General features: G+C 41.4%; 1 protein-coding gene and 1 long non-coding RNA gene across 2 annotated transcripts; one reads left to right on the plus strand and one right to left on the minus strand.

The window, feature by feature from the left end:
- Positions 1-2,174: 2,174 nt before the first annotated feature.
- On the minus strand, positions 2,175-25,354 carry CATSPER3 (cation channel sperm associated 3). Its single transcript, XM_081185639.1, has 8 exons — positions 25,148-25,354; positions 22,218-22,371; positions 18,736-18,975; positions 10,869-11,051; positions 9,073-9,213; positions 8,069-8,188; positions 4,850-5,007; positions 2,175-2,463 (listed from the first exon to the last, which is right to left on the minus strand). Exons 1-8 carry the CDS (start codon positions 25,264-25,266, stop codon positions 2,367-2,369), a joined length of 1,212 nt encoding a protein of 403 aa, XP_081041765.1. The 5' UTR covers positions 25,267-25,354; the 3' UTR covers positions 2,175-2,366.
- Positions 5,014-6,493, plus strand: LOC308582502. Its single transcript, XR_014005711.1, has 2 exons — positions 5,014-5,491; positions 6,101-6,493. It is a non-coding gene; the product is annotated as an uncharacterized lncRNA (long non-coding RNA).
- Positions 25,355-25,686: the final 332 nt, after the last annotated feature.

The following is a 25,686-nucleotide window of genomic DNA, read 5'->3' on the forward strand; positions in this document are numbered from 1 at the left end:
GGCTGTGATCAAAAGCAATGCAAATAATTGTACTGAGTGATTAGGCTACATTCTCCAGTGGAATTTAGACACTTTAATGCCTACTCTCCAATGCAAAGTGTGTGTGTAGCTAATACATAACACAAAATATGTTCACTGTGAGATACTGATATATGAAAAAGCCTCTCAAAACTAATGGTCCATGGAGAGGAATTTGTTGTTGGACAATGGAAGAACTAGCCCCGAAATGATTTAGCTGTGTGTGCAAACCAATACCCAGTCTGGTGGAGTGAGTTGTACTCAGAAAAATAACTGCAGAAGGATAACTCAACTTGCTCTGTTATATATATTTAAAGTCAGCCCATATCTCTCTCAGAAAGTGTCAATAGTTTTTCTTTATGAGCATCATTTTTCAAACATTTTTGAGCCTAGAATTAGATACTGTACACGTCTGTTTCTAATTTATTTTACTACTAAAAAGGCATAGGGTGACCCACTCTAACCACTTACTATTATAAAGGACATTTTTCAAGTGGTTCTTTTTGTAATATTATACACCAATCCACTACATATAATCATAAAGTGCTTCGCAGCTGTAAAATAAAAATGATACGCGAGTCAGAAAACTCAGCACCAAATATTATCACCTTTTCCCCCCTTGGGAGGGAAATTCCATCCATGAAATTCTCAGAATACTTCAAGAACAGAACAGTTCTCCATCCAACAGTGTCTCTAGGCTGTTTCTCATAGTTTGGGGCTAATTCAAGACGGGCATATGCTCACCATCTGATACATCCTTTGTGTGAATGGGCTTTGTGTCCCATGGCTCCAAAATAATGGACTTAATCACTAAAGAGAATCTTTTCCATCTTGTCCAAAATGGCTAAGTGTATAATCCCAAGCATGTGTTTCAACTGATTCCCTTCCAAGTATAGCATTGCCTCTCAAGATAGCTGGGAAGTCACAGTATATCAGCTAGACTCTTTCTCTGCAGTAGCGCTTGCTGTAACCCAGGGGTAGCCCAACTTGGTGCCCTCCAGATATTATGGATGACAACTCCCATAATTTCTGATTATAGACCATGTTGGCGGGGGCTGATGAGAGTTGGGAGTTCAACAGCATCTGCAGGGTATCACGTTGACCATCCCCGCTCTAAATATGCTGCACACATTTTCCTTGTGGCATAAAGGATACGTTTGGAATAGTTATGGTATAGGCCCCTACGTATACACTACATTAAGACTGAGTTGCTTCCACCAGCCTCCAAGGAAACAGAATTCTCTTGTATAAACAAACACAAAGGATCCCAGCCTTTACAGAATCTTACAACATAAGCTGTTGTTTCTGAAGCATGAAATCTTCATTAGTAATCAGATGCAAAGTATGGAGATTTGAGATATTGGAAACCCAAGACTGGCTGTTATTTGAGAAATAACCTGATAAAGTTGGATGTATATGTGTATATGCGTGTTTTCCCTTTAAATGAATGTGAATATATCCACAGAATTATTTAACTTGAAAGTTCCAGAAAATATACATGTATGTTGAGGAAGTCACAGAAATGAAGCATCTCACCTTGAGGGCAATTCATGGCTCCAACTGTGTTGACATCATCATCTCCATTGTGGCACCAAGAATCCAGAATTCACATCAGTGCCTAACCCATGTCAACTGGGCAAATAGTAAATCAAATGCACACCAGCTTAAGTGAAGTTTCAAGAGACAACATGCATTCAGGAACCCAAATGCTACCATGCACTCCAATTGTTCATATGTGCCCTTTGAGTTGAGTAAGTCTTCCCCAACCTGGTGCCTTCCAGTTGTTTTGGGGTAGAAGTCCCACCATCCCTGACTGTGGCCCATGCTGACTGGAGCTGATGGGACTTGTAGTCCAAAACATCTGGAAGGCACTAGATGTTGGAGAAGGCTGCTATAGGTGGTGGTCATGGCCCAGGCCCTTGTTTGAGCTCTGTGCTGTGAGAAACAAAATTGCACACAGTCATGGGATCCTTCCCCTTCCCCACAGCAACCAAAAGACTCTCCTACACACATGGAATGACTCCATTAGTTTGCAACACATCTGGGTTTACCAGTTAAAAGCTTCCACATGGCCTCAGGAAAAATCACACGATATGATCTAACAGTTTGACCTAAGCCTATAAAGATAGAAAGAGATACAGCCGCAAACACAAGGATGCATTAGCAAAGCAGCCAAATTACGTTTATATTTCCTAAGATGTGAATACAAACGAAGTAAAACTCTAGCTCTGCTGCAAGTTCATAGAAGTTCTTCCATTCATTTTGCTAATTGCTAAGGAGCTTGCACGAGATTTTTCAAATGGGGGAAAAAAAACACTTTTTCGTTCGGTAGCAGGAAACTCAGGTCTTCACCTATGAGTTTGCAGGCTCTGCAAAGGCTTTTCGTCTGCTTCTTGCAGCATATTAGTCAAAACGGCAACAATTTCATAATACAATTTTTGCAGCCTGGAATGAGAAAACAAGCAAAGCACATGCAATGATCATTTCATGATGCTACAACAGGTCTCGAGAACATAAGAACACCCTGCTGGGTCAGTGGACCCGTGGCCCATCTAGTCCAGCATTCTGTTCTTACAGTGGCCAACCAGGTGCCTGTGGTGAAACCCGCAAGCAGGACCCGGACACAAGAGCCCTCTCTCCTCCCTTTGATTCCCAGCAACCACTTCAGAGGCACACTGCCTCGGACAACAGAGGTGGAGCCTAGCCGTCATGGCTAGTAGCTGTTGACAGTCTTGATGCCCCATGAATTTATCTAATCCTCTTCTAAGGCCATCCAAGTTAGTAGCTATGACTGCCTCCTGCAGGTGCAAGTTCCATAGTTTAACTGTGGGAAGAAGTGTTTTCGTTTATCTGTCATGAATCTTCCAGCATTCAGCCTCACTGGATGTCCAGGAGTTATCATGTTAGGAGAGAAGGAGAAAAAGTTCCTCTAGCCACTTTTAATAAACTTCTATCAGGTCACCCTTCACTCTCCTTTTCTCTAAGCCCAAAAGACCCAAATGCTGTAACCTTTCCTCATAGGGAAGTTTCTCCATTCCCTCAATCATTTGGGTTGTCCTTTTCTGGACTTTTCCCAACTCCACAGTATTTTTATTTTTTAGGTGAGGCAACCAGAAGGGAGCACAATATTCCAAGTGCTGTTGTGCATTAGATTTGTATAACAGAATTACGATCATAGAAGTTTTCTTTTCAATCCCTTTCCTAACGATCCCTAACATGAAATTTGCTTTTTTCACTGCTGCCGCCATACACTTGGTCAACATCTTCATTGAGCTACAGTCTCAAGCCTTGTTCCTAGTCAGTCACCATCAGTTCAGACCTCATTGGGATTCCTCCTCCCCAACATGCTTCAATTTACACTTGCTAACATTGAACTGCCTTTCCCTTTTTACTGTCCATTTACAGTGGCACCTCAGGTTAAGTACTTAATTCGTTCCGGAGGTCCATTCTTAACATGAAACTTTTCTTAACCTGAGGTACCACTTTAGCTAATGGGGCCTCCCGCTGCCACCGCTGCGCGATTTCTGTTCTCATCCTGAAGCAAAGTTCTTAACCCGAGGTAATATTTCTGGGTTAGCAGAGTCTGCAACCTGAAGCATATGTAACCTGAAGCATATGTAACCCAAGGTACCACTGTACTCAATTTGGAGAGGGCATTTGGGAACTCTTCACATTGGTCCATGTTGTTTGGCATTGTCTACACTGACTGGCAACGGCTTTTTGGGGTTTCCGACAGGAATGTTTCCCGGTCCTACCTAGAGATGCCAGGGATGGAACCTTAGACGTTCTGCATACAAAGCAGATGTATTGTATGGACGGTGTGAGTTTATATATTGATCCCCTCAGTCTAAAATTTTATTTATTGCTTCTTTCTGCTGATTTGAGTTATAGTATTGTTGTTTTTAGCAAGTCAGTTGATGAATTTTCTTAAATATAAAAGCAGCTTAGAATTATTTTAAAATAAAGAACAATATAACATTCATCACACACAGATTTACACGATCACAGATTTTGGGATCCTGGAAGCAATGTTTCCAAGGTGCAAGAAACAGCCCCAGTGGCTTCTTACATTCATCCTCTTAAGTCTCCTCCAAAGGTCTGCCACATTTTCATCAGTAGAAACAAATTATCACAAGATCCATATGCATCAGTTGGCAAAACAGAGTTTAAAATGTGACTAAATATTCAAGTGTGATCTTTAATCATTTCCAAAACTTCATTCTTCTAATTCTAAATGGCTAGCATTAAGGTATTTGTAGGGCTTATTCAGAAAGCTGTGCCTTCTATATTGTTCATGCACTTGCTAGGAACAAGAGTCTACAATGCACTTTTTCATTCATTCCTTGTTTTGAACAGAAATACCCTGACTGGGAAGCTTCTGTTCTTGCAATTTTTACATGTTTGAAATCATCAGAAAGCTGTTAAACATGATTCAAACACAAAAAAACCACCTCTCCTATGGCAAGACCATTTCAAACACTAGACTGCCTTCCATTTCAAAAATTCCTTGCATTTAGAAAAATTGGGAAGATTATCCCAGAACCCATCACCTTGAAGTTCTAGCTTTCTACATGCAAGGAATGCTTTTGCACCCTTGGAAGCATTCAATCATACCATTTCCCACCAACATTTAGAATTCATTAACTTCACAGTATTTAGGAAACAATGCCACACACATTAAAAGACCCTTTCTGTTAGATCTCAGTACAAACAGTACAGGAGTTAAGGAGTGTTACAGATTTAAAATAATTAGCATTGGCTGCAGTGAAATAACTATTAATATGAACGTGATCAAACTCTTATAATGGTTGACTTAGGAAGTGTTGCATACTTATAAATTGTGGCGTCCTGACGATCCAAAGATGACAAATATAGATCAATGAACGGCAGGCTGCAACAAAAATCTTCTAAGATCATGGGATCTGTGTGAAACAGGGTTTTCTTGAAGCTTTCCACCATTTCATCAAAGGTTCGATATTCTGTTGATTTCTGGTGTGAAAAGACAGGCAACCGGTTTAATACCAGCGCAACCGGTTTAATGCCAGTGGCTTCACAGAGCTGGTTATACTCCCAACAACTTCCACAAAAGTCAAAAAAGCAACATTGGAAAGGGGGTGAGTTTTTTGATGTTTTAAAGCAGGTAGAGGTGTAGGGGTGGGACATTTTTCAGCCCAGGGGACAACCTTCTGGTACCCATGTGGCAGTGATGGGCAGGGCCAGAGGGGAAAGGAGGCAGAGCAGCAAATGTGAATGCTTACCTTTGAATGGGAAGCGAGTTTCTACACACACAAACATATCCCCTATATGTCCTCCATAGACACAAGCACGAGGCATTATCAAGTTCAAGAGCACATTCTAGTGAGGCACAAGCATTCAGGGTACAAAAGGTGGCCTGGGAGGAGTGTGGCCTGGAGAATGTTCTGCGGGCCAGACAGTGATAACTTGAGGGCTGTATGTGGCCCTCAGGCTTGAGGTGCCCCACCTATGTTGTTTTTTTAAAAGTAAATTTTTATTGTTTTCCTTACATAATCTTTTCCAGCAAACCATAATAATACCATACATTCCCTTTGACTCTGCCGAGTCGCGACTTCCCTCCCTCCCAACAATTGGTATATTTGACCCCTTTCTATCGCGCACATCATTCTCACAATAATACTATAGTAGATTGGAGGTATTATGTCAATCCTGCTAGTGTCTTAACTTCTTTGCAATTCTTCTTTAAGTATTCAATAAATTTACTCCAATTATTTTGGTATCTTTGATATTCCTGGTCCTGGATCCTCCCTGACAATTTGGCAAGTTCTGCATATTCTGTCAACTTCACCTGCCACTCCTGGGTGGTTGGTATGTCTTGTGTTTTCCATCTTTGGGCCAGGAGGGTTCTTGCAGCAGCCGTAGCATACATAAATAGATTTTGGTCTCGCATTTTAATTTCTGCTCCTATTAAACCTAATAGACACTCTTCCGGTCTTTTGGGGAAGGTATACCTAAATATTTTTTTGAGTTCATTATAGATTGATTCCCAAAAATTTTTAACCTTATCACAGGTCCACCACATATGGAAATAATCCCCATCTATGAGGTGCCCCACCTATGTTTTAAAGTAACAGAAGTCACATCCAGATCAGGACTGGTCCATCTTACCCTTGAATTTCTGGGAGAAGTTTTGTGGGATTTAAAAAGGGCACCATATGGGTAGCCCTTTAGAAACTTTACAAAGTTTGTACATATTCCATTACTGAGACTGTTTGGGTTTTGTCAGGGAGGAGTCATAGACATCTAGGAAGTTGCTGAGCACCGTGTTTCCCAAGGAGCTCCTCGCATCCCTGCATGGCCCCCTTTCTGCATGCCTTCCAAAATCTGTAGGATCTGTGCTTTTTTTCTAGAAAAAGAGGTGTCTGGATCTCACCATGCATGCCTCCCTTGTTCTCTTATTAATGGCAATGGTGTCCACTTGAGAGGTGTCAGAACTGAGTTCCAGTCGGAAAAAAAAGCCCTGTGTAGGATCCTTCAGATTTCAAAAAGGGTCAACGGAACTCCATTGCATATGAAGATACGAGTAAATGTGTGAGTAAGGGATGTGTATGTATAAATTATAAGAAAGCTTAAGAAATACACTTCCCAATTTATGGAACTTGATTCCAAGTGAGGCAAGTTCTATCCATGGGCATCTGCAGGAATGTTTCATGTGCGGGGCAGGGGATAAATAAACATACATAATTAGCATGAGATAACAGGTCTACCATCTCTGGAGACTTATTGGTGGTAGCTAGCCTTCTCTTTGTCTAATTGTCTAGATCTGGTTTCTTAAATGTCAGTCACTGCTATGACTTCATTCATTGGCCAAAAACCCCTAGAGGTGGGAGCAGGTTAGTTTCTCACAAAACAAAGGAAAACACATGTTGCATCACATCTCGGGTTTTACAGATGCCTGAAACAGGAAAAAATAAAAATAAAAGCTGGGAATTGGATACTACAGTTCATCCAGCGGCAGAGGGGACTTGCCTTCCTTGCTCTCTGCCACAGATGCCCAAGGCTCCATCCCTCGTTAATTTTAAACAGGCCTTAATAACCATTTTTCAATCTAGGATAATGAATGCTGTTCTTCAGAGTTAGGTAAGCCACTTCTTTTCTGGTATGCAAACTAGTATATTTTGGGAATAGAACTGGATATCTGCATTGTTTTAAATAGTTTTGTTCTTGGGTTTTATGGATATGTAGTTGTATATCTGCTTTGGGATGCAATATTGACTTAAAATCGGTCAAAACGCCTATTAACTAAAATTAATAAGCCACAGCTAGTTCATTCAGGAGATGTAACAATCCCAGCCCTAACCAGCTACAAGACTAACACTTGAATATGCTCGGACAATTTCAATAGTCTATTTAGATTTTATAGCTTGAAAGGTAGGTATAATGTTCTCTCTGGACCCAATATTCTGTACAGCGTTGGGCTCTGTGGCCCACAGAGTGGAGCATAGCTGTGGCTTTCCCACTTTATAAGCTAAATGAACAACTTCAGTCTGAGCATTAAATGACATGAAAATCTACAACTTGGTTTACTTTTAAAATTCTCCACAGGTGGGTTATTTTCTTGGTCGGTTATTCATTCTTTGTGAATTAATGGAGACTAACTGAATGGTGCTGTGGGTTAAACCACTGAGCCTCTTGGGCTTGCCAATCAGAAGGTCGGCGGTTGAAATCCCCGCAATGGGGTGCGCTCCCGTTGCTCGGTCCCTGCTCCTGCCAACCTAGCAGTTCGAAAGTACATCAAAGTGCAAGTAGATAAATAGGTACCGCTCCGGCGGGAAGGTAAACGGCGTTTCCGTGCACTGCTCTGGTTCGCCAGAAGCAGCTTAGTCATGCTGGCCACATGACCCGGAAGCTGTATGCCGGCTCCCTCAGCCAGTAAAGCGAGATGAGCGCCGCAACCCGAGTCGGCCACAACTGGAACTAATGGTCAGGGGTCCCTTTACCTTTACCTGACTGAATGGGAATCATCTACTAAAAAGTATGCCCTTAATGCAACGTAACATTATTATGTGCTAACCTGCTGATTCAGTAATGCCTTTATTTCGTCCTGTTGTCTTTTCAGAATGGACTGCTTTTTTGCCATCAGAGCAGCATGCCTTTCTGCTTTAAGCTTTTGCTCATATTCATCAGTTGTCCCCTGGTTGTATCGAAACAAAGGGTGATAGAATATCTTGAGACAAAGCTCCTGTTCATTTACTACATCGTCAGGAAATTTTATTTTCTCAACCAGTAAAAGAATAAGATATGTGTAATCCCTTCCTTACACCCTTCCCTGCCTCCTTAAGTACAGAGCCAAGGTGATCCTCTGCCTTGGATATCCCATTAATCAGCATTTATTACTGGTAGACAAACTGTTCTAGATACTTTGTATAGTAGAGCAGCCCAGTTCATAACCATATCCCTTGTACTTCATGCCAAAGTAGTGATATATCATTCTGCAGAAGTAACAGCATCAATATAATTGTTTATACAGTCGTACCTTGGATCCCGAATGCCTTTGTACTCGGATGTTTTGGCTCCCGAACGCTGGAAACCTGGATGTGAGTGTTCTGGTTTGCAAACGTTCTCTGGAAGCCGAACGTCCAGCGTGGCTTCTGTGGCTTCCAATTGGCTACAGGAGCTTCCTGCAGCCAATCAAAAGCCACGCTTTGGTTTCTGAATGTTTTGGAAATCGAACAGACTTCCAAAACGGATTCCATTCAACTTCCAAGGTGTGACTGTATACACTTTGGGTGTTAATGTTCGTCCCACAAGAATTTTCAGCTCGCAGTAGGACTATGACAGATCTAAATCACGTGTGTCACCATACCCATTTTGCAGTATATAGATAAAAGATATGCCTAAATTGGATGAAAATTAGACATAGGATTTAGACTAAAATTCACTAATCAGAGCAGACTTTCAGTCACAAATAGTTCACATGTACAGCAGTTTTGTGGGAACTCTGTAAGTGCTGGTTATCAAACAAATGAATTTATACAGAGATAAAATTGATATCTCTGCCACACAAAGGCAAGTTACCTGAATATCCATGATAACAACTGCAATAAACATATTGAAAAACACAAAAAATCCCAGGAGAATGAACACTATTGTGAATGTCCGGCTTGAAACAAATTTTTTGGCATCCAGTTCATCCTGCAAGTCTGTCCAGCCATCAACCTGAAAGGTCAGCAGATCAGTGATTAAACTCTAAAGAAGAATCAACCAAGTTTCATATAAATCATAGTGATTTAATTTGGGGTTGTAAGACTCCGATTGTAAAGCAGTTGCTTAGTGTTGGAGGCTTTTTCTGGACAAGAGGGGTAAAAGTTCTGAAGAACGTTAAATGTACGCGGGGAAGCTCTGCACAGAGGAACCTGGCAATTATGGGAGATAGAAACTTAACCAGGAATCTTCTCTCCTTCCAACTGGCTAAAAGATTGGGAAGAGGCGTGAAAATATTGTGCATAAGTTGAGTTGGAAAATAGCGTAGTTAACTGAAGAGATGAAAAAATGAGAAGAGATGGAGATTTGAGCAGTTGAAAAGCTGCAAGAGAGCCAAAAAGGTTGAAACACTAACAGTGCTGGAACACTAGAAAATGTTTGGCAGCTCAAAGGGGCACTACAACAGAACGAGTCAGCATATGGGCACAGGGGAACCTATATAAGCAGGGGGTTACAGATTCATAAGCATTGGCTTGGTTGGGGAAACAGTCTAGAACAGGTACATTTATCTCAGGTGCATTTATCTCTCTCTATATATATATTAAAAATCTAAAATTATTTCCTCACAAGCTGTTTAATGTTGCTTTACTAAAACCTTAATTAAAGGTTGGGGGTTTTTTTTGGGGGGGGGGGTCAGTGAGCTTGTTATTCAGCCCAAGCTAAGTGCCAAGCCACTCTATGGTAGAGGGGAAAGCTTAGAAGGCTGTTTAGTGCAAGCGGCTGAGGGCCCGTGGTGATAGAAGATATTGACCTGGAGGCAGCAATGAAATTAACAAGACTGAAGGCTTGGTTTGGTTGGGGGGTTTTTTGCCTTTCTGCCTTCCTCAATGCAATACATTCTTCCCAACACACACACACAAACTGACCCATGCCTATACTTTCAGATTTAAAACAACTGCTCTTACTAATTAATAGTAATTTGATAGAATCAGAAGATCCTTTGGCGGTAATCAGCCCAACCCACTGCTTCATGCAGGAATTGTTTGAGGCAATCATTATTGTCTCTGAGATCTTAAGCATGCTGTTGTCCTTGTCCCATTTCACATTATTACCCCTCTTTGTTCTGGGGCCCATCTTGGTGTGTTTGCACTATATGTGCACAAAGATAAACATTGGGGGGGGCAATTGATTATGGGGGGAGGGAAGCCACAAAACTGTTCTCAATGTTTGTCCAGATATTGTGGGGAACATTGAAGGAAAATTAAGTTCATTGGCAAAATACTTATCAGGGATAACGATGGGGATGAGATGCAAACTGCACCCACTCTACAGTCTTCTGAAAAATAGCTGGATTGAAGACACACTCAAGTGTTCAATAGCACAGTGTGATACCAGCATGTTTTGCTTTATGGGACAAACAGCATCTCTAGGGAGGATTTTTGAATGAGTGAAACAATGGCAAGGGGAAACTTAAACAACCATCCCCAGAACCATGTTCCTCATCTTAAGTAGACCACTCCCAGAAACTACCTTTGTCCTAAAAATAAGAAAAAACCTTGAAACATAACAGATCTAGACCTAGTTACACCCTGAAATAGTTTCTATTCAAATTGATTTTGCCATTATAGAAAGGCAATGTGGGACAGAGCTAACAGAGAATGGATAATTACCGTCACTAAACTGAAAAGAGTGAAAAAGGCAGCTGCTAGGGTGCCCCAGTTACGTGTGTCTCCGTGGTCGGGGTCTCCATACAAACCCTGACCCAGAATTGCAAAGATAAACATGAGCAGGAACAACAGCACGAGAACGTAGATCACATTTTTGGCAGTTTCGGCCAGGGCTGCCACCAGGACCTGGGCAGAGTGGGAAGAGAGAGAAAAAAAAGCAAGTGAATCCAATTTGCATTATGTGAAGAAAAAAGTTTATTAAAAAAAATCGTGTAGGAAGTAGGGTTGGGGATCTTCCTTTCCATTTCAATCAGAGCTTCTGTTTCATGGAGTGAAGTCATCAGTGGCAGGGCATGGGTGGATACACTCAAAAAGAACCAGCAGTCCTAAAATTTATTTCAGGCCTTTCGTCCCCTTTTGTGTTTGATAACTGATTCCAGAGGAACAAAACAGCAGCACACATAGCATCATTTGTGAATGACTTCCACTCATCTAATGGGGTAGCTTTTGCTTGACCCATTTCCAGATATTGATCACGGCTTGGATCCTAACTAGGCTTCTGCAACGGAAGAGATCCTTTCATTCATGGATGGGACCAAGATCCAGCAAAGGATCTCACCAATAGGAAGATCCAAAGTCTCACCAGCATTGCCCTTCCCCTGCAACCCTCTGTGCTGTTTCTCCTGCTGCTCTGGAGGTGTCCCCCAGTCCCCCTGAACAGAGCTTTGGGGCCACAAGGGCTGCAGGGGAACGAGAGAAGAGCCCAGCCTTTCTTTATGTGCTAGGCAAAAGTGACAAAATTCATCCATGGGGATCATTCATAAATGACGCCATGTACTTGCATTTTGTACTGAAGAATGGGTTCCCAGGTACAGCGTTCTGAGTCTGAGACATGGCTGCATCTGGCGTTACTGACACCAGTTACAAGTCCTTCTACTAGGCATGGGAACTGCCAAACTGACTATAGCCTTGATCTAACGGCACAAAGCAAATTCCTTTGCCACGCAGAAGAGGCAGATGAGCATCTTATCCTGGCTTTGCACAAACCCACTAACCAGGAACTGACACCTGAACAGACCAACAAATGGATTTGGGATCTGAAGTATGAGACAGTGTTGGCAGTCACAGATGTTTGTCTTAAAAGGACCAGCAGATTATGTAAGAACCCCTTTGGCATTTGTATTTGGCATCGGTATGCTTTCTGTAGTGAAAGGAAGGCAGCCAGCTCATTCTTTAGTCAGTCTCTGGAGTAATATAATACTCAAGCAGTGCGGAGTCTTCTGTAGTTTTGAGTTAATAGAAATGTTTGTGATCTTGGCCAAGATCCATGACCAACAGTCTGACTCAAGCGGTATTCCCAAGTCAGTATTCCCATCCGTTCCTCAGAGAGTCTAGTGTACATTCTGATGTAATTTGTAGCACTTTATATGAGTTCATTCTGTTTAGAGTTCTTACCCAGTGACCCTGTGCTTTTCGGTGCTTCCTCTAGGGGCATATTAAGCAGGAGTTCTCGTAGTGCAAAAGACCAACAAGACCCACATCTGCTTCATAATAAACATTACTGATGCATGCAGTCAACAGTACTGTAGTGGCTTTGTTATGGAAGGAAGGTTCCTTGAGAAGTAACTACTTCCCTTTTGATTGTGACAACTCTATGTGGGATTGAGAAGTTATTACTTCCCTTCTTACTGTGACAAGTCTACATGGGGTTAGTAATTCAGGTTAGGGAAGCATCAGTTACTCCAGCTATACTGCTGGTGCTAAGCATGACATCTTTCAGAGAACCGCAAGCAGATTTCTGCTTGCATAATGGGCCTTTCCATTCACACCTCCATTGTGTTGATTGTGCTGAAATCTACTTTTGAGGGTTAGGTGACTTTCAGGAACAGTTCATGAAGTGGTGTAGTGAGAGGGGGGATTATCAGAAATTGCACAAACAGAAGTGTCTTCCATTCATGCCAGTGTGTCTTTTAGATTCAAGCCACTCTATAAATATTGGCTACCTCCACACAATGGATTATTTAGACTCTATTCACACGCCCGGTAACTGATGGCCAAGGTGCAGGGAGCTAAAGTCACCCACTTTCAAGCTGTTGTTGGTCTAGCCATTTATTACTCTAGATAAGTCTTTCCCAAACTTGGGTGGCCAGCAGGTTTTTTTGGACTACAACTCCCATCATCCCTAGCTAGCAAGACCAGTGGACAGGGGTGATGGGAACTGTAGTCCAAAATAATCCATAATGCTGGACTGGTGTAGTGACCAAGGGTAGGGGCGCAGGAGAAAGGTCTCCCTGCCTGGACACAGGATCAATGCAGAGAAGGATGATGCCTTTAAAAGTGATATGCAAATAAATAAATGCCCCCACAAAAGGGGGGGCGCTTAGCACCTTGCACGATCAGGCTCTTAATCATGGCAATAGAACTGGCCCTCAAAATGAGAAGGAACAAACCCATTTACACTCCACAGCATGGGACGTTTTTATAAAGCGATGTAATGGTGCTCCAGTCAATCAGGGATTTGGATACAATCTTTAAAAAGTCAGCCTCCCTTAAGGAGAGCTGTAAAATGCCGGTGGTAGCAACAGGCCAGCAAGCACCCCTTGAATACCGGCATCCAATAACTTTGCTACCCTCACATCCATCTTTACATTCCTCATCTTCGCCTTCAAAAATTCACAGCGGTTCCTGTCGTTAAGAAGAGGCTTTGTGCCTCTCCATCTTGTAAACTGCATGGGGATTAATCCTCAGTACATCGTCCTAAAAGGTCGTTTTCAGAACTGGGCATTCTAAACGTTTAATTTCAAACCAAAAGGCAGATAAACGGAGCATGCATCCTCATCAGGATTCTTTCTTAACATAACTTCTCTGTGTGGAATACCAATGAGGAAATTATATCCTCAAGGTGGAAATTTATTGCACCAAGGTGGGAGGCAGAAAATTGTAATGAGTTTGGTGGTGGTTGTTTTTTTAATTAATAAAAGGGAACCATACTAAGAAGGCGTTGCGGGCCTTTCATGCCTTAAATTCCATTTCTTTGCTAAAAAGTAATTTACACAGCAGTTAATAAACTATAATGCAACCTCCTACATCTTTCAGGGCAGGAGCAGTTATCAGTAAAACACAAATATATTGGGGGGGGGATGACTGCTTTCCTTAGCAACACAGGGAATTGTCACACTACTTTGGGCCAAAATCCCAAGTCTAATATTTTACCTTTGTTGTGGTTAAAGGAAAAGGATGCAGAGAACCTTACAAAGAACCTCAAACAATTCCTCAAAAGAGAAATCTTTAAGCACCTGGGGGGTTGCCTGGGCCTAAGGTATGAGTGGTCTGCTGTTGCATTTATAGAGTCACAGGTTACATGTCTACTCAGAGAAGTAAATCCTATTGACTTCAATGGGGCTTACGTCAAGGTAAGTGTACACAGAATTGTAGCCTTAAATGTGTCTGTTCCCCCCAAATACTAACTTGACTTCAAGGTTATACAATTCTGTGTGCTCAGATATGCATCAATGAAGTGGCTATTTACTTCTTTATAAAAGTATTTATATTGTGCCATCTCATGTTAAATATTGAGTTGGTATACAATATATACAAATGTACAGTGTCAATTCAACATTGAAAAAAGAGGCTTCCACCAGTTAATTATACACTGCATTAAATCAGTTTTCTCTCTTCCCAATTTTATATGGGGTATCCCTTTCTTCTAGTATTATTAGCAAAGATAAATGGAAATGCCTGATTTACCTTCTATAAATTGCTGGTAGTTTTATATACCCCCATCCCAACCTTGCCCCCCAGAAACACTGGATAATTAGCATATAAAAACCTGGTGATAACTGAAGTCCAAGATCAAAAGTAGCGGGATAAAGGCTCAAAAGTGATCATTATAAGAGCTTTGTGCCTATAAATGTCCCACTTCTGGTGAACTTCCCCAGCCAATTAATGACAAGCAGAAACTTGCGGCTGAGCAGCCACTACACACATTAGCTCCCCACTGAAAACTAAACCTCCAAGGTTGCCAGAGAAAATCATGAGTCAACAGTATTTAGGCACACAGTGTGTTAGAATTTATGTGCCTATATATGTGCACTCCTGCATACATTTATAATGGCTAAATATTGCAGATTTATAAGTAAACAAATTTATGGATTATTTATTTATATTAATACACAAAAAGGGACAGGCAAATTTGATTCGGTTTTTTATTCTGACCTAATTTGCTCCCCCCAAAACTATACGCAAACCAAAATCCTTCAGTTCACCACTTCTCTGAATTTTGTGATCCAGTTATCTAACCAAAAAATGGGCACATAAATGCATATATTAGGGGGAAATAAACATGCAAATATTTCAGTGAAAATAACTTACAATAATTGCTTGGGGAAATGTGTACATTAGGCTAAATTGCATAAAAATGTATGTATTAGGAAAATGCACACCAAAACTCCCAACAAATTTTCATGATGCAGAAACGTGGTGAGCCAAACCTAATGTTGGAAAAGACGAAACAAGAAGAGAAACCAAATTTGGGGCAATCTTCACTACACATTTTTAAAAGTACAGTGGTACCTCAGGTTAAGAACTTAATTCATTCTGGAGGTCCATTCTTAACCTGAAACTGTTCTTAACCTGAAGCACCACTTTAGCTAATGGGGCCTCCCACTGCCACCGCACCGCTGGAGCACAATTTCTGTTCTCATCCTGAAGCAAAGTTCTTAACCCGAGGTAATATTTCTGGGTTAGCGGAGTCTGTAACCTGAAGTGTCTGTAACCTGAAGCGTATGTAACCCGAGGTACCACTGTATCATACTTCTTTAAACAGTCATTGCTTCCCCAAAATAATCCTGGGAGCTGTAATTTGTTAAGGGTAATGAGAACTGTTAGAATACCCCTCTTCCCTCATAGAGCTCAGAATTCCCTGGGAAGGGGAGCTGATTGTTAAACCATTCTGGAAGTGTAGCTCTGTGAGGAACATAGAGGCCTCCTAACAACTCTCAACACCATTAACAAACTAGTTTTGCTGATTCTTTGGTGTAAACCATGACTGATTAAAGTGGTGTGATATCACTTTAAATATATAGTGCAGATCATGGGACCTTCGTAGATTCATACAACCCTAGTTGTAACTGATTAACAGATCATTTATCAATTAATTCAGTTGGCTATTCAACTAAACTCAGATGGTTCCCAGTTTTTTTAAAAATCAAGTATCTCCCTAAATTGGTAGCTATTGTGAACACCCAACTTTTCTAGAGAACCCCTCCCCAAATGTCTGCTAATTACTGTATTTATACGAATCTAATAGTCACCTTTTTTTGCCAAATTACGTTGCAAAAATTAAAGTGCACATTAGATTCGATAGCACATTTACATTCGCCAACAAATACTTTTTTCGGTTTCAAGGTTCTGAAAAATGAGGTGCACATTAGATTCAACAGCACATTAGACTCGAGTAAATATGGTAGTTGTGTAGAAAACTGCATGATCAGAGGGTTTAAATCCACAGGCACAACAGTGCGGCAGAAAAAACAGGGCTCACAAAAGACATATGACTCACTTAGCTTGTAAACATAAAAGGAGAAGTTTTGAAATCTGACTTTAAAACCCCAGACTTCAATTATTATTAGAAACTATGCACACAGAGAGAATTGCAGGTTTTTGGAAGTTAAAGCCTACTTCACGTTTTTAAGACCTTGGAGGTAAGTGACCTCATAAGACCTCAGCGTGTTAATCAGAACAAATCAACAAACAGAAGGAAGTTGCCCCTAGTTGCAAACTCTAAGTGAAAATTTATCTGCCAACCTTAATCTGAGTCCTGACTGCCTTTCACTAGCTTTGCTTCCCGCCCTTCTGTACAATGTTGATTGATCCATGTCAAGAGAGGGTGAGTTGCTGTCATCCTTTCTCTCTTCCCTGACAGCATGAGAACCCACTGGTGATGTAAAGCCATCAAGGTTGTTCAGGAGGGTAGGAGGCAATGCTTGTGAACAATGCTGATTGATCCACATCCCCAGAGGTTCTCATGCTGTCAGGAAAGAAAGAATGAATGAATCTTTATTTGCATCAGCCATAGCAATAAAACAACAATACGATATACAAAGAAATAAAAAGTCAATTATATAAAATACATTTGAGGGTTTTGAATCAGTAGTCAAATACAGTGGTACCTCTGGATGTGAACGGGATCTGTTCCGGAGCCCCATTCACATCCTGAAGCGAATGCAACCCACGTCTGTGAGTCGCAATTCGCCGCTTCTGCGCATGCGCGTGACGTCATTTTGAGTGTCTGCGCATGCACAAGCGGCAAAACCCAGAAGTAACGCATTCCGTTACTTCCGGGACACCGCAGAGCGCAACCCGAAAACGCTCAACCTGAAGCAACTTCAACCCGAGGTATGACTGTAGTGGATCTTATTCTGATTGCACCAGCTAAAAACCTTGCAACCTTTGCTGTCACCTGCTCATCTTGATCTGCCAAGAGAAAGGACACTGTGGCAGTGGTTGGGCAACCCAGAATGGACAATAAAAGAGGGGTGATAATCTCATTCCTCAAGTCTTTATAAAGAGGGCAAGCCAGAAGGGCATGCGCCACCAATTCAGTACTGCCATCTCCACAGGGGCATAAGCGTTTTTCGTGTGGAAACTGTTGGAATCGCCCCTCAAGTACAGCCGAGGGCAGTACATTCAATCTTGTGAGAGTAAAAGTTCTCATGCTGTCGGGATAGAAAGGATGGCAACAAGCCACCCCCTGGTGACATGGATCAATCAACGTTGTACATAAGGGCAAGAGGACATGCTTGCAAAGAGCCAATCAGAACTCAGGCTGAGGTTGACAGATCTGCTTTCACTTAAGTGTTTGCAACCTCAAGGCATTTCATTTTGTTCAAGAGCTAATCAAGGGCGGGTTCTGCCAAGTAACATCTCAGTAGCATTTTAAATGCTAAAAGCACAAGGCCAGACAAGCAGAATCCACAAAACAGGCTCCCTCTACATGGCAAACACAATTCAGGCAGGAGAAGGGAACACACAGTTCATACCATCTCCTAGAATCCTTCGCCAATGGATTTTAACATACTTTGTAAAATGAAAGCTGGTCATGTGCTATTAATAACAGCCATTACAGGTTCTGTGTCTTGACATCATTAAACTACAGATAAATGTTATGCTATTATTGAAAATTTGCATTACCTTTGCGAAAATAATGAAACCAAAAGAATGCAACACTTCATGATTTAATTCCTTTTCCAAATCTTCTTTGCATATTTTTAGAGTTTCAGCTGTAAAAAGGGCAATCCCTGTTTGTTGAATTTACGTGCACAGCTTAACCATGTTAATAACTAGGAATATTGCCTGATCCTGACAACAGATGTCAGCAGTGAGTACAGCACACAGTCCAGAATATGAGCTCCATGGGGCTTACTTCCAAGTAGAGATGTATAGGACTGTGCTGTTACTCTGAAACAGAGACTATTTGTTTCCTTCCCTGCTGATGAAACTTGGGGCCAGTTTAAATGTATGGGAATTAACATAAGCTTCCCCACATTTAAAATAAGTGAATAAATCCCTGTAATGGAAAACTGGCATTTAATAGGGCAAATAAAATAAAATTCATGGTAATATTCTCTCTGTGTGGGGAGGTGTTCAAAAGCAAAAACACTGGGCAGCATTCAGAAATTCAGCCTGAGATGCTCCAATTCAGGAAGAACTCCTTCCTTTGTGCTTTTCACACATTTGAATCACCCTCTGAGCAAAAGAGAATGGAATTAATCCTCAGCGGGGGAAGGAGATGGCAGTTTGGAAGAGGAAAAGTCTAGCTGTATTTACAGCTGACATCTTTTTCACCGCTCATGAAACCACATCCATTTACCATCATCCCTGGGCTGTAGAAGAGGAGTTTGAGAACCCGGAGTGACTGGAATCCTTTGAGCATCATTGCAGTATGGTGCATTTGCGGGTTGCTTCTATTAATGGTGTATGGGAGGTAAGAAATGAAAAGGACAGTCGCATCAAATCGCTTATAACCATCCTTCCAGTAATTAATGGGATCCAGGTAAAGGTTCATCAGAAACTCTGCTGTATACATGGCCACAATAATCAGATCTGCTACCTGAAAAGGGAACAAAGGTGCATTGTTAGGAGGAGTTATTTTGGTGATTGAACCACAAGGGAAGTTACTGCTGAAATGGCTTTTGCTAGGTAGACCACAGACTCATTCTTACAGAAATAAAGAACTTCAGATACATGGCCAACATCAGGCTTAATCTTATGTAGGGCCATGCTGAATATTTCCCAACAAGCATTTTCAGTATGAAATATTATTTTGAGGGGAAATGAATTGCTGCCTCTCCCCCAAAGGCACAGTACAGAGGCCTAGGATGTCAGAAAGATAAGGGACAGGGAAATCACATTTGCCCTAAAAGATTACCCATGGGGTGTGGTCTATTTCCCGCATGGGAAAAGTACATGTTTGAAATTTATTTTGGGGTGATGCATAAGTAATAATAGTAATAATAGTAATAATAATTTATTTATACTTCACCCATCTAGCTGGGTTTCCCCAGCCAACAGGCAAAGGGATCAGCCGGAAGGGGAACATAATAGCAAAGACACATTAACATTGGTTTTAAGGCTGCTGTTACATATATGGCATAAACAATGTCTTTCTTTTGGGAATGTAGCATAAGTAGGATAATTAAAGTGCAAAATGCATGCCCATCTCCCACAATGCCCAAGGTGCAGGTAGGGCATGCAAACTTATTGACTTCCATTCTCAAAACCTTGACATTAGAAGGGGAAAAAATGTTTTCAAGTGCTGAATGGACTTCTTGACAGTAGCCAGACTTCTCTTTCTGCTACCACATAACAGGGATATATAATTAAAGAGTTTGTCTACAGTAGCTGACTTGACTTCATGTAAGTTAAGACATCCAAGGTGTGTGAAAGATAAGTGTTTCTAAAGAGGACATCTAAATCATGAGAGAGCAATTATTAACCGTGCGCTCACTTCAAGTTCAAAATGTTATTCAGGCTCCATTGTAAAAGAAGAGTCCTACAAATGCAATCAAAACATCAGCAGGTGGGCATATCACTAACAATACCGAATACCAGTGTGGGCAAAAATAGCTGTCAGATAAAAGGTGTTTCCATCATACTAAACGTGCAGTATATTCTACCAGCAGGTTTAGGGCTATTTGAGATTTGTGATATCAGTGAAGAGGAAAGAGAGTATGACAGAGAGCCATACAGCACATGGTCACGTTATGGAATTTTCCACCAGAATATATAGTGATAACTACCAACATGGACAGCTTTAAAGGGGATTAGAGAGATTAATGGAGGGTAAGGCTATCAATGGTACTAGTCATGGTGTGTGTGTGTGTGTGTGTGTGTGTGTGTGTGTGTGTGTGTGTAGCTTCCAGTGTTAGCTAGATGCAGTATGGCTCTGATTACCAGTTGCTGGAATCATGAGTGTTAGTGTGGTTAAGTCCTGTTTGTGGGTTTCCCATAGTCACCTGGTTGGCCACTGTGAGAACAGAATGGTGGACTAGATAGGTCTTTGTTTTGATCCAGATGTTCTTATGACACAATGAACATGTCAGGATTGGATAGTATCAGGTGACTTGGCAAGACAGTATCATTGGCAAGAACCCAGCTATTCCAATTGTACACCCAGTCCTGTCGTTGAACTATGATGCCCTTTGACGGTCTATCTAGAAATCCCAGGTCTTGCAAAGGTATACATACTGCATGTGCATGGTTGCATTTATAGCTACTCGTAGATTTCCTCTGTCAGTGCTGATAGTAAATTCAAATATTTGGTAAAGACAATAAGTTACACATAAATTTGGCAATCAGATGCATTTCATAAGATCATATAAACCTTCTGACAAATGTCCCTAGCTATTTTACAGACAGTAGATAGCTTGAACCACATGTGCAAAATGTTTAAACTTTCAATGTAATAGAATGGGTGCAGGATAGTTTTATCAATATTTATAGTATAGGCTCAGACTTACTCCATTACATCACCATTAAGTTTTGAAACCATGTTGATAGGGCATTTGTAACTATTCTAAGCCAGATTCTTCTCCCAACGTAAACAAGATTTTTCAGTAATGTAAAATATTGGAATTCACAAACAAGGACATTAATTATTATTATTATTATTATTATTATTATTATTATTATTATTATTATTATTATTATTTATTTCTACCCCACCTAACTGGCTGGGTTGCCCCAGCCACTCTGGGCGGCTTTCAACAGAACATTAAAAACAGAATAAAACTTCAAACATTAAAAACTTCCCTAAACAGGGCTGCCTTCAGACATCTTCTAAAGGTTGGATAGATGTTTATTTCCTTGACATCTGATGGGAGGGCATTCCACAGGACGGGTGCCACTACCAATAAGGCCCTCTGCAGGGTGAAAGGCCAGGCTGGAAATTATATGGTGTAATAACCTCATTGTTATTTTTTAATATTTTCGACTCTTGCACTCTTTTGCTAATCATTTGTTAATCCTTACTCTCTGTTTTGTCCTCTCCCTTCAACCTCTTCTCGACTTACCAGTAAGCTCTCTGAGCAGTGAATGTGTCACTTCTGTGTTCAATACTAGGGTCAAATAGTTGCAGCAGCGGTGGTGGTAATGAGAGTAAAAAAGCTGACATAATGTAGTGGTTAAGTGCCTGAATGGAAAATCTATGGCTCAGATCGATCTGAGAAGCATTAGAGAAACTATGATCTGACAACCATCAGAAGCAGTGTTTAGGGATAATAATATTGGCCTACCATATAAGGTATTGTAAATATTGTTGAGATTACATATGTGAAATGTTTTGAGTACTGGGACCTTGATTCAGCAGGTCATGACTAAGAGTGAAATTCTGTAGGGTTCAATGGGACATACTCATAGGTATAGAGTTGTTTCAACATTTGAAACTGTTAGTCACAGTTCACTTGAGGCTTTCGTTTGAGCTCTAACACAACAAACGTAAGCTACATTTTGGCCTTAGTATTTATACTACACTTTCTCCAATTCATACTTTATGGAGCAATATTAATAGTGGACCTATTCCTAAATTCAAGCTGGTGTCAGGTATAGTGAATAAGGTATTCCATCGATTTAATGCTTTTGCTTGACAAGAGTATAATATAAGGCATTACTCATATCTTGACTTGAAGTCAAGAAGAAAAGGAGAAAGGAATGAAAGAGCCAGGTAAACTCTGTACTTGACTCTCCCCCTGCCCCCGCCCCAGTTTATTCCCTTCTTCTTCTTCTGGAAGAGAGAAAGTGGCTTTAGAACAATAGAGAAAAATGAAAAGTTCAGGCAATCAAGAGTCTTGTTACCTCCAGGAAAAGATGTGACTCATAGCGAACTTTGTAATCTGTTTCTATGGCCAAAAATATTGCATTGATTGTGATGGTGCTGATCATAACTGATTTGAACAGAGGATGGTAGAATAATGTTTCAATGAACTCGTATAGCTCAGTGTCTTTTCTCCTGGAAAGAGAAAGAGAATGACAAATTTGTTAAACAGAACATTCTAAGTTATCCAAACTTAAGACGCGCCTGCTGGATCAGGCCAGTGGCCCATCTACTCCAGCATCATGTTCTCACAATGGTCCCCCGGACGCTTCTGATAAAATCTCAAGCAGGACCCAAGTAAAAGAGCAGCCTCCCCTCCTGCGGTTTTCCAGCAAATGGTATTCAGAAGCATTAGTGGCTGTCACAGCATAGCAACCATAGCTAGTAGCCACTGACAGCTTTATCCTCCATGATTTTTTCTATTTGTGCAGTTCTGGTCACCTCCCCTCAAAAAGGATATTGAAGAGTTGGGAAAGGATTGGAAAAGGACAACCAAAATGATCATGGGGCTAGAGTAGAGTAGCGTTTGGGACTTTTCAGTTTAAAGAAAAAGTGAATAAGAGGCGACATGATAAAAGCTTATAAAATTATGTATGGCATGGAGAAAGCAGATCGAGAAAAGTTTTTCTCCCTCATAACACCAGAACTTGTAGGTATCTAATGAAGCTGAATGTAGGAAGATTCGGGACAGATGAAAGTATTTATTCATTTAGTGCCTAGTTAAACTAAGGGACTCCTCTCAGGAGGCAAGGATGGCCATCAACATGGATAGCTTTGAAAGACAAATAGAAAAAGTTATGGAGGATAAAGCTGTCAGTGGCTACTAGCTATGGTTGCCTTTCCTTTTTACAGCTGCACACTAGGTTGACATCTTCATCGAGCCATCTGCTATGACCCCAAGGTGTGAGCAGTCCAAGAGATGTCAAAAGCACTTGCTCATTTCAACAAGCAATATCTAAACCAGTAGTAGATAGGTAGCCGTGTTGGTCTGCCATAGTCAAAATAAAAAAAATTCCTTCCAGTAGCACCTTAAAGACCAACTAAGTTAGTTCTTGGTATGAGCTTTCGTGTGCATGCACACTTCTTCAGATACACTGAAACAGAAGTTGCCAGATCCTTCTATATAGTGAGAAGGTGGGGAGGGGTGTTACTCAGAAGGGTGGTGGGAATGGGAGATAGGCAGATAGCTGAGAGAGCCTGTTGACGACTCTTAACGACTGTAATAGGTCTTACAGGAAAAGGCAAGGGGTGAGAAGGTGAGAAATGGTTTAGTCATGTATAGTGAGATAAGAATCCAATGTCTTTGTTCAGCCCAGGTCTTTCCATGGTTTTAGTGAGATTCTTATCTCACTATACATGACTAAACCATTTCTCACCTTCTCACCCCTTGCCTTTTCCTGTAAGACCTATTACAGTCGTTAAGAGTCGTCAACAGGCTCTCTCAGCTATCTGCCTATCTCCCATTCCCACCACCCTTCTGAGTAACACCCCTCCCCACCTTCTCACTATATAGAAGGATCTGGCAACTTCTGTTTCAGTGTATCTGAAGAAGTGTGCATGCACACGAAAGCTCATACCAAGAACTAACTTAGTTGGTCTTTAAGGTGCTACTGGAAGGAATTTTTTTTTATAATATCTAAACCAGTTGTTCATACCATGCCCCAGTAGTACCTATGAGAAATCCATTGGATTTAGACAGGATTGCTGGAACCATTAAACAGGGGGTTGGTCATTGGATAGGGAGAGCTATCAAAGGAAAGCTATGCCCTGAGCAGGGCAAGATTTGTCGGATTGTTGTTTCATTGGGTTGACCCAACAAGTTTGGTAATAATATTTCATGTTTGCATTGCTCAGATGAGCATCTGTAACAATAGTTTTATAGATCATCTCTGTCCCTTCTTCCAAAAGTAAAGCCACTTTCAGAGAGAACTCAGAAGTGGCAAAGGTGATTTGAATCCCATGTAACATATAAGGGGTGTTAAGCACCTCCATACACTTCTCCGCCCTTATTTCTTTCTAAAAAGGGGGGGTGATCACCGCATACATTTAACAACTAATTTGGCCTTTAAGAGCCCATGCAGATAAAATGCATGTTTCCTCGCAGCAGCCCCACCCCACATTTGGCAACAGACCCCCACCCCCCATCACTGGCCTTAACCTCTCAACACAGCTTACACCTCCAGTGTTCATCCATTAACACTGGCCTGGCTGACAGCGGCTGGTGGGAATTGTATTCCACCACAGGTTTCTCTACCCTTGAATTAAAGGCTCCTGCGAGCCCAAAGTACCCCCACACAGAAGAGGCTGCCTTTTGTGCCCCAGTATGATTTACTGTTCTGGCCTTGTCTCCTTTCAGTAAGTCTTCTTCAAGGCATGTGATTCAATGTCTCTTTCTACTGGGTGCAATTGGGTCATTCAATGTTCCAAATTGCAAGTACAACAGAACAACCTGGCCCCAGAAGAGCTGTCCTGCTGTGCTTGGGGGAGAAGCCACGCAGCTCAGTGGTTGAGAACATGCCTCCAAATTCAATCCCTGCCATCTCCACTTCAAAGGATCCCATAAGAGATGGTGCCCAAGACTCTGGAAAGCCACTGCCAGCCAGAGGAGGCAGTATTTGGCCAGATTACATGCTTCAACATTTGTGGAACCGCTTCTGAAGAAAAAGCAGCATGTGAACCTTGGGTTACTGATGCTTCAGGTTACCGAGAAATAGTACCTCGGGTTAAGAACTTTGCTTCAGGATGAGAACAGAAATAGTGCAGCAGCGGTGCAGCAGCAGCAGGAGGCCCCATTAGCTAAAGTGGTGCTTCTGGTTAAGAAGTTTCATGTTAAGAACGGACCTCCGGAATGAATTAAGTACTTAACCCGAGGTACCACTGTACAGCTAAAAGGAACCAACTGAAATCTTACCTGAATCCCCACACATAGTGTTTCACATCAACGTCAGATTTGGACTTAAAATACTCGTAAGATAGCTGGTCAATAAGCTGATGTTCTTCAGGCAACTCTACAGCTATCTTTTCAGCCATCTTTGTAGGTGCTGGTAATCCCCCTGCCCCTTAAGGAGCACTGGAGATTTGAACAAGAAAGTCTAGTGGAAAAAGAATGAAATGTTCTATGTGGACTCACTCCCTTTATGAGATCACATACAGTATACAGTTCTAGAATGGCATGTGCAAGATCTGGAATATGCGGTCCCATTTGAAACAGACGTAGGGAACAAATTTATGATCTAGGAGAAAACTACCACTTGAAAGAGGTGAGGAACCATAAGATGAATCCAAACATTTTGGATCCAAACAATTCAGAAATCCTAAGCACTGTTACCTACAAGTCCCAGCTTGCTCAGAGTCAGGACAAATACTTCCCTGCATTCAGGGAATGATTGGAGGAAATTTAGCTCAAACGTACTAGAGCTGTTTCCTACTGAGAGCCTGGCTCTATTCTGC

The sequence above is a fragment of the Podarcis bocagei genome (assembly GCF_964188305.1).
Source record: "Podarcis bocagei genome assembly, chromosome: 2".
Lineage (NCBI taxonomy): Eukaryota > Metazoa > Chordata > Lepidosauria > Squamata > Lacertidae > Podarcis > Podarcis bocagei.

Excerpts from the sequence above, each read along its gene's own strand:
- CATSPER3 (XM_081185639.1), bottom strand. The coding sequence starts at position 25,266 with ATGGCTGAAAAGATAGCTGTAGAGTTGCCTGAAGAACATCAGCTTATT. Across the intron at positions 22,372-25,147 it reads CACTATGTGTGGGGATTCAG|GAGAAAAGACACTGAGCTAT; the intron begins GTAAGATTTCAG and ends TTCTCTTTCCAG. Across the intron at positions 18,976-22,217 it reads AGTCACATCTTTTCCTGGAG|GTAGCAGATCTGATTATTGT; the intron begins GTAACAAGACTC and ends TTCCCTTTTCAG.